Below are 12,798 nucleotides of genomic sequence, written 5' to 3'. Positions count from 1 at the left end.
AAATATTTGTGCTTCTTAATTTTTGGCCTATTTTTAGAGGATTTTGTTGAAAAATGCAATATTTTTTTATATGTTGAATATTTTTATGAATATATTTTCTTTTCAAAGTTTATTACTGGTAGTTATTTAATTTTGCAGTTTTATGTATTGACATTTAAGCTTTCAATGTGAGTACAGGTATTATTCATAATTAAGAGTAAAATTGAAGCTTTGAGGTGAATTTGCAAGATTTTCATAATGGGCCAAAATACAATTCAAAATCAAATATCTAGAGGCCTACCAGCAGCCGAGCTGTAAAGTTGCTGCACAGTGGTAGTTTGACGTGGATTCTTTTATGGGTGAAGGCGCTGGCTGCATGGGTGTTTTTGTAATTTTCCTCGTGTGTAATGTGGATATTAGTCAGTTTCCCATAGAAAGTCTTCCATTAATGTATCCCTCCTCTTAGCCCTCACGTGCTTTGCCACAATGAAATAAACCAAGATCTAGATTTGTTAAGAATTTCCGATTTCTGAAATTTTTGTATTTTTAGATCTAAGATGTTATATAAACTTACCAAGATGACATATAACAATAATAAAATTAGAAATATGAAATTTGTACTTACGAAAGAATGAAACTTTATGCCCTGAAGGGAATCAAAATTCACAAAAAAATATTTAAAAAAAAATACAAAAAAAAATCACAATTTATATATTTGTTTTGTTAAACATTTCTTTCAGTGTAAATTGTTTCAGTTTCTTTGCTAATATTTTCTAATTTTGTAGAAGGACAGTTTCTTATTCAGGAGCAAAATACTGTTCTTCAAATCTTGAAACTTTTGTGTTGAGAATATCATCTTTATTTATTATCACTTTTCTTTAAAAGTTCAGTTAATTTGCAAATTTTGCTACCTTCCACAAATTTTGTTGATTGGAAAATTTCACCTTTGGCTTGTGATATCTGAGAATCTTCATTTTGTATTTATTGTCATAATGAACTATGGCCATAAATCATTCCAAAATTTTTTAAAATATTTGCAGACACATCCTCCCATGACCTTCCAGTGATGTTAAAGTACTTCAAAAATTCTTGAATGGGCACCCCATTGTTCAGATTAGATTTATAAAAGACCACCTTATATCTGTATTTTAGCGGGTGCATCAGTTTGATATACATCCATTGACTGAACTGTTTAGTGCAGTTTGAAATAAAAAGTAAGATAGAAACATATTTTATTAAAACTTCCAATGAAGTATCAACGGGACAGTTGTCTATAATTGGGACAATTTTTGTATCATCCCGTGTCAAATGTTAATGAGCCTTGGGAATGAAAATGATTTTATAATCATTCATAAAGTAATATTTCTGCCATTCATGTTTCATTTTTAATAATGGATAACAATGAAAATCTTCACTCCTTTAAATGTTTGAGGTCATATATTTTTTCTGATTACCAAAAGTGTATGTTTGTGCATTGCTGCAGCATTTTTGAATCTTTGACACCAGGTGGAGCCTTTTCTTGAGAGGTTACCAAAGTATTTAGGGGCACTTATTGCCACAAAACACCAGTTCTCAGCATTATATATTTGCTTTCAAAATTAACATTTCGTTTTTAATGAATTGGATGAATTCATTTAGAAATTGCTTAGCAGCTATAGTATTAGCTGAGCTTTTTTGCCTGGTGTTCTAACTGCTTTTTACTATGGCACCTTTTTAAGTTGTTTAACCAACATATTGAATATGTTCAGCCAGTTCTTAAGTCCCATTTCCTTATGAAAAATTTGGTTTGAGCCATTAGCAATAATATTTGTCAATGGCACATCCTTGCTGTGATGCTGTCTCACCCATTCAATGATTACTTTGTCATGGGTGTCAGTTTAAGCATAATAAGTGATAGTTCTTTTATTCATTGGTAGTAGGGTGTGAGAATTCACAGAAAAATCTAAATTTTTTCTTTATTTTTTTATATCATACTATTGACTTTCCAATGTTGACCTCCTCACATAAGTTTGAGACATATGCTTTTATCCTCTTTTTAAGATAAAGGCATATATCTTGAATTTATGCAAGGAAAATAATTCCACTTTTTATTTGATTGGTATTGAAACATACTTTCACTTTGCAATTCTAGAATTAGAAACTGTTTTTGAAATAATTGAAAATTCAGCTTTTGACGTTCATAAGATAGCTATAGTAATAATAGCTTCCAAAAAATGATGTTAGATCAAATTAGGATGTTAAGGATGAATGCAATTTTCTAGGTCAACTGAAGTTACTTGGAATTCAATTCTTTCTCTATTTCCCCTGCTGTTATGCCAACAAAAGAAAATCTGTATGAGCAACATCTAAATCCAAACAACTGAGGCTCTAGTTGTTTGGGTCAGATAGAAAAATGCTACCTCCTTCTTTCCCAGACAAATATCAAGGGTCAAGGTGTGCTCCTGGCCAATGTAAGCCACATTGTAATTCCCTAGTCAGCAGGTGTCTGAAAATGGCACCTAGGAATCAAAGAGGGGAAAAAATCACTTTTACAGTATACTTGCTTTTCTTGAGTATTCTCAATTCCTAGACTTTGTATTGTCTCTTTTTGGGGGAGGGACCAGTGATCTAGAGGTCTGGGTTATTGGATGCCCAGATCTCAGATATATATACATTTATTTGCAAAAGAATTTACATGTATTTGAACAGGCTGTCTCCATATTTTGAGGTAAATGCGGTATATATTTTAGCATTTCTGGTGAAGGAACCACCACTTCATTTTTTTTAATCTAGCACATATAACCATTGAGATTTTGCACCAGTAAACCCACTGCCTTCTTTTTTCATTATGCAGTTTAGTACTTTTGGTAACTATTGGTGTTAAGTTGGTTATGAAAGATTGTTTGAAATTTACTGGAGTAAGAATTTTGAACCTTATTGAAGATTACATAGTAATGAACTTTAAATTTGAAAGTTCATTTACCTTCCAAAAAGAAGATCAGAAATATGTAGTAGGATTTACAACCTTTGTTTGGCATTGATAATCTACTAAGTCAAACTAAGGATGGTTTTTTGCACATTAGTAGGAGTAGTTCTTAACTCCTACTAATAAGTACAATGCATTTCCTTCTTTCCTCAAAGAAATGTAATAAATACATTGTGATTTTTCAATTTTGCACTGCGGAAGGGCCGATATTCTCAAACATATGTGTACACAAAAACAGTACTTATGATAAATAGTACAAGTAATCTTACTATTTATGATAAATAGTAAGAGTTCTTAACAAGTTACTGTAAACAAGTTGTTAATAAGTTACTTAAACAACCAATGCACCAGAATGATGATCTCGTATATGATAGAAACAGAGGTTTAAGTTGATCATTAGTAGTTCTTGTGCCAGTAGCATAAGTTAATCATCAGTGTTCATAGTGTCAGCAGTTCATAGTAATTATCAGTAGTGTTAAGCAGTGATATATATCCCTGTAGTTTTTATGGGCAAAATACATTGTAAACAAAAATCAGAAGTGTCTAGGAATAAAGTTGCAAAAAGTATTTGAAATAATTTTCTGCCTGAAACTATTTTTGTCTCTAAATTATACGAGAAAGATTGGAGAAATTGTTATGAACAAAAGCTCCTGTTCACCATTTGAAGAGCTTTGTGATGTACTTTGAGGTTGTTTAAAACATGGATGGTAAGTTTCTTGGTCATCAGTTATTGAAGTTGACTACTGTTGAGGTTTTCATTATTATGATTATTTTGTTTTAATCAGTAGGATTTTTAGTTTTCATTGTATGTTATTGTATAAACTTGGTTATAATATGTAAATGGGCATAATTTTACTGTAATTACTACTTAAGATTACACAGTGAGGGATCGTGAATTTTTTATTCATTATATATACAAAACATTTAAAAAAGGAGCAGATTTTATTGGTGTGTGGAATAACAATTTTTCAGTATAAAATCCATTAAAGATATTTATGAAAAGGGGTATTTCTTCAGATTTGAAACAATTTATTAAATGAGCTATTTTCATTGAAACAAATTGATACTGATAACTCAGTTAGATCAAACTTTCAAAATATACGTAATGAATTAGTTTTACATTTCATATGAGCCCACCAGTGGTCGAGCAGTAAAGACGCTGAACGCTGATAGTTTGGTCTGAGGTTCGAATACTGGCTGCATGGGCATTTTCGTGGTTTTCCCACATGTGTAATGTGTATACGAGCCAGTTTCCTTTAGAAAGTCCTCCACGAAGGCATCCCTCCCCTTAGGCAGATAGCCCTGGAGGCTTTGCCATAATCACACACATATTTCATATGAACTACATGTGCTTTATTAATCTGTAAAATTTACTTAAATGGGTGGGAATAGGCTGTTGTGTCATCATTTTAAGAATTTAACAACAGTGACGTACCCACTAGCGGCCAATGCGTCTTACCAGCCTGTTGTCTAGGCCTAGAATCCTGGGGAATGGATGGCTTGATGTTTTTCTGCATGTTTAACATGTAAATAAGCCAGTTTTCTTTGGAAAATCCACCACAAAAGTGTCCTTTTCTTTAGGCAGATAGCCCTCAACTGCTCAGCCATAATCAAAATAAGCAACTGCTGTTTAATTATTTTTATTATGGCAAAGAATATCAAAAGAGATAACAGAAATTAAAGGAGAAAAATTGAATATAAGCATTAATTATTTGTTTGGCATTTCTATTTTTCCTCTGCATTCATAATATTGGTATACCTTATGACCGTCTCAGATCTTAATTATATGGTTACTGGCTTGAATTTGATCTTTTGTATAAGATATAAAATTTACTCCCCCCCAAAAAAAAAGAGTTATATTTAAATAACTTGATACACCTGATAACGGTCTCAAATCTTAATTATACGTAGGGAAGTCAACTGAAAACCATAAAAGTAGAAATAAAAATCCGCATATGGCGCCAGTGAGCTGTAAGTTGGCATACCTGTTTGCGATAGTATGCCGGATGTCTCCTAGGTGGCAGCAGCCGGCAGATGCACAAACACCGGTGCAACAACAGTTCCAAAATGGCAGCCCCACTAGCCACATGCACCAGCGAGGAGCAGTGTTCTGTGATTCGGTTTTTGCGAAGTGAAGGTGTGAAACCGATTGACATTTTTAGGCGAATGAAGGTTCAGTATGGAGATGCGTGTTTGTCACAGCCACAAATCTATGAATGGTGCCGGAAATTTGAAAATGGTGTTACGTCTGTGGCCGATGCTCCACGCCCCAGCCAGGCTCGTTGCGTAGTGACTCCAGAGACCATTTCAGCCGTTGAAGCCATCGTTTTGGAAAACCGCCGTGTGACAATAGACGAAATTGCAGCATGTGTACACATGAGTCATGGATCGGTACATCATATTGTGCATGATGTTCTCCAGTTTCATAAGGTGTCTGCAAGATGGGTGCCCCGACAACTGATGCCTGAACTGAAACAGCGACGTGTTGATGCGTGTGAAGACCTTTTGTGGCGTGCTGAACGTGACGGTAATGCCTTCCTGTCACGAATCGTCACTGGTGACGAAACATGGATGCGTTACCATCAGCCTGAAACAAAGCGAGCGAGCAAGGAGTGGCAGCACTCCTCATCATCGAAACCCAAAAAGTTTCGGACATAGCCGTCTGCAGGGAAGGTTATGCTGACTCTCTTTTGGGACAAAAAGGGCATCATCTTGGAACACTACACACCAGGAACTTCTGTCATGAGTGCTATGTACTCGGACCTCCTAAAAAATCATCTCCGGCCTGCCATCAAAACGAAACGACGAGGATTGCTGTCAGCCAGTGTGCTGCTGCAACACGACAATGCATGGCCTCATACGGCGCGTGCAACGATTGCGACCATCACAGACCTGAAATTTGAATACCTCCCACATCCCCCTTACTTGCCAGACCTCGCACCGAGGAATTTCCATCTGTTCGGTCTGCTCAAAGAAGCAACGGGCGGCAGGAAGTTCCACTCCGATGAAGAGGTACGCAACGCGGTGCACGAGTGGTTGCGCCGTCGCCCAAAAGACTTTTTCTGCAGGTATTCAGGCTCTTCCAAAGCGCTGGCGGACTTGCATTGAACGAGGAGGGGACTATGTTGAAAAGTGATTTACTTCTGTACCCTGTGTGACCAATAAATAATATTTTTAAAAAATAATTATGGTTTTCATTTGACTCCCCCTCGTATGATCATTGGCTGAAATTGATTTTAAACAGTGAGAAGAAAAACATAGTATAAATTAATTCTGAAGAGTTTGCTCTGACCTTCCCCAAGAAGGAATAGCATTAAAATATTTGCTGTCAAAAATTGAAGAAAAATACTAAAAAACACCACTTATTTCTTTTTGACTTTCTTTAATAAATGTTCTAAATTTTAGGTTATTTGTATGGGTTAGAAAAATTTTGGGCTTTCCTTGAATATTCTGGCCAGAAAAATACACTAACTGTTGATCCTGTACTGAAGGCAACCTTACAAAGGTTCAAAACAGTTGAAGACTTTAGGGTAAGTTAACATTGTATGAAAAGCTGTTTCTGTTTTTAATCATAATTACATTAATTTTTTGCACTTTTATCTTAATTGGTCTTTTTAAGAACATGAAATGTGTGCATTTATTAAAGGCCTTTTTCTTACTGATTGATGACACCACAATGTAGTGAAACTGATAATTTCTCTAGGATTTTTTTTTTTATTACATATAGAAGAAAACCAAAGTAATTTCATCAGTGTGAAATAGTGCCACACTTCTGCTTTGTGAGTGAGAGCACATGCATCTGAAAACGTCATGTTCCATTTCTCCAATGAGCATTGAGTGCCACTGTGTGTCATCTGGCATATATTACCAGTGAGCACAAAGCAAGGTTGAAGTTGTTATTTCATTCATCTTGTGGCTGAGCAGTGATATTAGGAAATAATTAAGAAATTACAATCTTTTGTATAGCTATGTCTGTGAAAACGGTAAAATACTCTTGTACTTTTCAAACATCTTACGTAGATGCATTTCCTTCTGTTCTTTCCTCAAGGAAATGTAATAAATACATCATGATTTTTCGATTTTGCACTGTGGAAGGGCCGATATTCTCAAACATATGCATACACGAAAGCACAACAACTTGTGTTCCACTAAAAAGGAAAACATGAAAAAAAATTTGTGGAAACAAAGGACCAAAAAGTTATTAATGCAGAATGCCTTTTTACTGCAGCATAGCCTACCACTGAATACATTGGATTATGCTGCAGTTTTATATCGAAAAATGTTTCCCAATAGCGAAATAACTAAGAAATACTCAAGTGCAAGGACCAAAATGGCTGCAGTCGTTATGAAAATAAACCTTCAGCTATTGATTGCATTAAAACAGTTCCATCCTGCCTTTCTATGGATGGAAGCAATAATACTGATTCAAAACTGTATTCAGTTGTTTCTTTTTTAATCTTTTGTCTTCTGAAATTGAGTGTATATTACTCTCTGTCCCCACTTTAGGACATTTGACAGGCTTTAATATAGCACAGCTACATTATTAAAACTAAGAAAAAATGCAATTCCTCTTCATGATTGCTTAGCACTAGGTGTCAATAATGCACCAGTAATGGTTGATTGAGGCGACCTACATTGATCATAAGGTCTTCATTGACGATGGGGCACAGGGTCGTCCTCCAATCCAACCAATCATGGTAGGCTTGGAGTGATGTTTTGCGGGCATCTCAGGAAAGGAAAATTCAGCTTTGCAAAATATGAGGTGCACTTGTCACCTTAAATTTAGCAGCTGAAAAGGGTAGCTTCTTTATCATTAAGTGTGGATGAACACTTTGCTGATATTTATTATTATGAAAGATGTTCTAAAAGGAAGGGAAAATTGATACAATTCCAACCAGTTGCATACTGAAATAAGAAAAATTTTGAAACATTTATGTACACACTGGCTATCTTTGAAGAAACGTTTATCTAGAATCCTCAACCAATGGAATGCACTTCTTGCATTTTTTAAAGAAGTAAATGCTTCTAGAGTTAATATAAAAGGCTGTATTGAAAGTTAATACCTAAAGCAAATGGACATGTAGTTACTACTTCCACTGTTAAAAATAGGTTTGAGAAAAATATTTCTGCACTAGTAAGCAATTTATTTGGCAATTCTCAAAATAATACTACAAAATGTAAGCATGAAGCTGATACAAATTTCTTTCAAAGTAAAAAAAAAGGAAAAAATGCTCAACAAGGAAAACATTTTCCGATTACTGCAAGTTTATCTCGTGAAGAGCAAATATTTATGTTTTTGTCTTCAGCTAGGATTGACATTCAGTTGAGTTTAATTGGGAAATTGAAAGGTGCTGATGGAATTTTAATGTATAGTGAATTGTCTAGAACTGGCCAACCTGTCAATTCTCAATAGTAAGATAGACGAGAGGGTTTTCAGTATTGCAATAACAAGGATTAAATTTGTTTTTTTACACTTATTTTTGTACTGTTTGCATTTGGAACTAGTAACTTAGGTGTCAAATATTTATTGTAACCATTTAAAGTTAATTCGTTATTAGAAAATATATTTTTATCATTTAAAAAGTATTTTTGTCATTGAGAAAAATCTGATTTTTGAGTGTCTTACGTTGGCAAGTAGGAATATGAAATAGTTTTTATCATTACTAGATGTTTAGAGTTTTTGCAGTACATTTGAGTTGAATGATATTTTTGTGTAGTTCTGTATTTAGTATTACTTGAAGCATTTGCATGTTCAGATTGTCATTGAAAACCGTAACTACAGCAAACAATGTATGATTTCTAGACACCATTATGGAAAGCAGATTTTAAAATAAGTGGAATTCATGCTTATGTTTCAGTAGTTCATATTTATTCCTGTATGGATATTTTCAATAAACATATTGCAAAATTTCTTGGAGATTAAGAGCAGTTTGAAGAAACTGACAAACTGCATAATTTATAAGCATAAACAAAAAACTTTTTTTTAAGTTGCATGTGTCATGAATACATATATAGATTCTAACATAATTTTTTATCATAGAATAAGATGAATAAATGCTCGTCACTATGCTAGCTTACAAACAGTTGCAATTTTTATGTTGCAGCACTTGCACCAAGTGGCAAAAAATGAACCATAGTTCATAATATGGTTCTATCTTTATTTTGAAGTCTTGTCCCATTTGTTGAAGAAGCTGCATGGAGATATGGTGCTGTATATATAGTTCTTCAGCCTTTTACTTTTATGTTGAGGTCTGCCTAGATGTTCAGATTATCTACCTGAAAGGTTTTAAAATGACACAAGTTATTTCTAATACATTACTAAAAAAATTAAGTAACATGGAAAGCTTTAAATAACTCAATAATTTGCATATTGTATTTATGGAGTAGAGAAAGTTCATGTAATTTGAAAAAGTGTTAAATTACTTTGAGTGCTTTATAGATTTTGCAAACATTTTGCACTTGTAGTGAGATGTTGGCCATAAAATGTGTTGTCTAATTTAAAAATATAGAATGTGTCAAGTATAGGCTGTCATAAACTTTTTGAGCCTACCAGAAACTGAGTGGTAATGGTCACTGAACACTGCTAGTTTGGTTCAGGGTCCAAATATCAATGAGGGAGCTGGCTATATGGGCATTTTTATGGTTTTCGCCTTGTGTAACTTGTATACAAGCTAGTTACCCTTAGAAAGTCCTTCAAGAATGCATCTTTCCTGTTAGGCAGATAGCCCTCAAGTGCTTTGCCATAATTAAATAAACTAAGCTGTTTGATTTATTTTGAAGGCTTGGTGTATCATATACAAGGCTAATGACTGAGTGACAAGTTCTTTCTTTTTGCAATAAGCAATGACTTAGACTTCGTTAATCTCACTAAAATCTTAATTTAATGCAATGTCAGTGTTACCAAAAGCATTTATATAAGATTTCTTTAAATCACTCTGTGAAATTTATCCTTGTAAGTAAATTAATTTCTTTTTAATCAAGCTTGTGTTTTAAGTTGTGTCATAAAATTTATTAATTCATCAATATATTTAAAACCAGAAATCAAATTATGGTGCAGTATAACCAGACTGCAGCTGGTAAGTCTGGAAATAGTGTTAGAATTCATTCAGAAAAGCAGATGGCATTAAATATTAACTCTATACTCACTCCACTGATGCTATTAGTCAGTTCTCAAATAAAGTATAATAAAAAAAGAATGGCCCTGCCAAAGTATTATTTTGATCAAAAAGTTAATTGATATATAGGGTAATTAAAAGATATATTGGCAAATTCGTCTGGCTTTAAATATCCATTGTCTATTAATTATTTGATATCATTGATAATGGGTTAAATGTACACTTAGGTACTTCACAGCAGTTGTAATAGTTAACCCTCTGAAAACTTAAACATTTTTATGAGAATGAGATTTATTGCCACTTTTTTACGAAGCTTTGTTGTTTAAAAGATTTTGCTTTTATTTTCTTTAATGAATGGAAAATTTAGAGAATAAAGTAATTTAATTTCTGCAGAAATGTAAGGTATCTTTTTGTAGTTTAAAAAATTATCCAATCTGAACTAATTGGTGTCTAGCTGGTGTCTAAGTTTTCCTCTGACTGAACATTGTGCTTTAAGTGGCCTAAAAAAAGTTAACTTAAAACCTAGGTAAGAAATAAATATCATGCAAATGCAACTATGTGCATGTGAATGTAAAAACTGTGGCTGTTCAGATAATTACTTATTGAATTTCTTTATGCTTGCAACAACCTGTGAATTTTCTATCTTGAGTTGTCTTAATACTTAGTTGCTTAAGCTTCACACATTTTAGACAAAGTAAATGAAATATTTCAAATTTTCTATTCGTAGGCTTATGAATGCAGTTATGCTACTGGTCCTGCTGTTGAGCGACATCGTAATTTGTCCGAGTCATCAGGATCAAGAAGAAATAAAAATTTTAACACTGATTCAAGATCTCGAAGAAACACTATTTCAGCAGCAGATACGCCAAGAAGAAGGAAGGGTAGTGGCTCAAAGTCTAGTGACCAGAATAAAAATTCAGCTCATAATAAGCAGTCTGCCATTTCTTCCGAAAAGTCAGTATCTGATGCAGTTGTGGAAACTTCAGCAGAAGCAAAAGTTGTGAATACAGATGCTTTAGATGTTAAACAGGCTACTTTGAAATCTGTGCCTGCTGATTCAAATAGTACTGTTATATCTGATTCAGAAGAAAAGTCAGAAAGTTGTGCATCATGTGGAGAAACTAACAGTGAAAAGGCATTCTCAGTTAATCAAGAGCATGTTCCTGATGCTAAAATGAAAGTTATCAAACGTAGTTTTTCTGAACCTTGTACCACAATGGTAAACTTATCAGAAATAGATTTTGACTCTAAAATGCAAATCTTGTCTCTCGTTAATGAGCAGAATTCAATCAATGAATTGAATATATCTGAAAAAAACCCTGTTGAGTTGCTATCATTAAAGCCTGATGAAGATGCTGTGCTGATAGATAAAAAAGAGAGTGACATTACAAGTGTAGATAAAGATAGTATACCAAAGCCTGAAACAGAAATTAAGAATTCTGATTCTTCTAATTGTGGAAGCCAATCTAATGTAATTTCCACAAACACTGAAGTAATTGCTTGTATTTCGGAAATGAATGAATCTGAACTGACTGGCACCGATGAAAATGTTCCTCCAACTGAAGATTTGACTTCAGATGAGCTAAAAGATGTTAACTAAGACAGATTTTTAAAAGGTAAGATGATTAATTGTTTATTCTAATTTAAATGTTGTATGATTTTAAATTCTAAGTATATTTTTGTGTTTAGTATCTTTATGATCTAAATAAATATGCTTAATCGATCAGAGAAGATAATAATGCATGTTTATAAGGATGAGCCATGTCCAGCATGGGTCACCAGTGACATCTGCATGTAGCCTTCTGTATTTTCACCGCTGTCTGAAACACTTCTCTTTAAGTTATAGGGCATTTTCAAATCCTTATATTGCACATATTACACTTTTTATGCTAAAAGTCCATGAGAATGATTAGAGGTCTTGGAGCTAGAAACGTGATTAGACCTATTTAACTCTACTCATTGAAAGTACAATGGAGCACCCTATATACGTTTCTCATAAATATGTCTTACTTCTATACATCATTTTATCTTTGTCCCAATTCACTGCTATTTATTTTAAATAACTTTGGTTATACATTGCTTGTGCTTTTCACTTCACTAATTTTGCATTTCACAATCGAACTGTTCAAGTATTTTTCCTAGAAATGGGAATAGGAAAAAGAAACAAAGGCGTGAGACGTCAGTCAGGTGCAGGAGTTGAAAACCAGTTCATGAATTGAGAGGATATTCGGGAGGGAAAATGCATATGTTTTTTTCTTTTTGAAAGGAAGCTATGTTAAGCAAACTAAGTGGAGCAGAATTAAGTGATATAAAATGTTACAGAAGCAAAAGGCACGCTCTTGAAAAGTTACCCCCCCCCACCGTCTCAGACAATTGGAAATTCTTTTGATGGAGGAATAGCCATTACTAGTCTGTTACTTTAAGCACTTCAAGATCATAGCAACCTTCCCTCATTTATGATCATAATGTGTGTTGTCATCAAGCAGAGGGAATTTTAATAAATTGGAGTAATTCAGTTTTTTTTTATGCAGCAGTCTTTCTTATTATTACAAGTGAAAATCTTTGCCATGGTCATGGCTTGGGTGAAAGAAATGGCAGACTGTAGCATCTGCAGTTGTTGATCACTTCATTAAAAGCATGGTCATCACTGTAAATAGGTGTGAAGGCTTGGGTTGTCATAATACCTGATTAATGTAGGTTTTCATTCTTTGTTTTTAGCTTTAAACGTCAATTTTTAAT

The 12,798-nt window shown here is 33.8% G+C and overlaps 1 protein-coding gene across 3 annotated transcripts in view; it reads left to right on the top strand.

Annotated features, from left to right (window-relative positions):
- Positions 1-12,798, top strand: part of LOC118181497 (la-related protein 1-like) — a 133,607-nt gene that overhangs the window by 111,147 nt on the left and 9,662 nt on the right. For all 3 annotated transcript variants that reach the window (XM_085808350.1, XM_085808348.1, XM_085808349.1), the window contains 2 exons: positions 6,350-6,474; positions 10,787-11,675. In XM_085808350.1, coding sequence (XP_085664476.1) covers positions 6,350-6,474; positions 10,787-11,659 — 998 coding nt within the window. In that variant the 3' untranslated portion in view covers positions 11,660-11,675. The remainder of the gene's footprint in view (positions 1-6,349; positions 6,475-10,786; positions 11,676-12,798) is intronic.

Source organism: Stegodyphus dumicola, chromosome X1, assembly GCF_044657685.1.
Source record: "Stegodyphus dumicola isolate Sdum_Otavi_A_Nest chromosome X1, ASM4465768v1".
Lineage (NCBI taxonomy): Eukaryota > Metazoa > Arthropoda > Arachnida > Araneae > Eresidae > Stegodyphus > Stegodyphus dumicola.
This window is presented reverse-complemented; position numbering and strand designations above follow the sequence as displayed.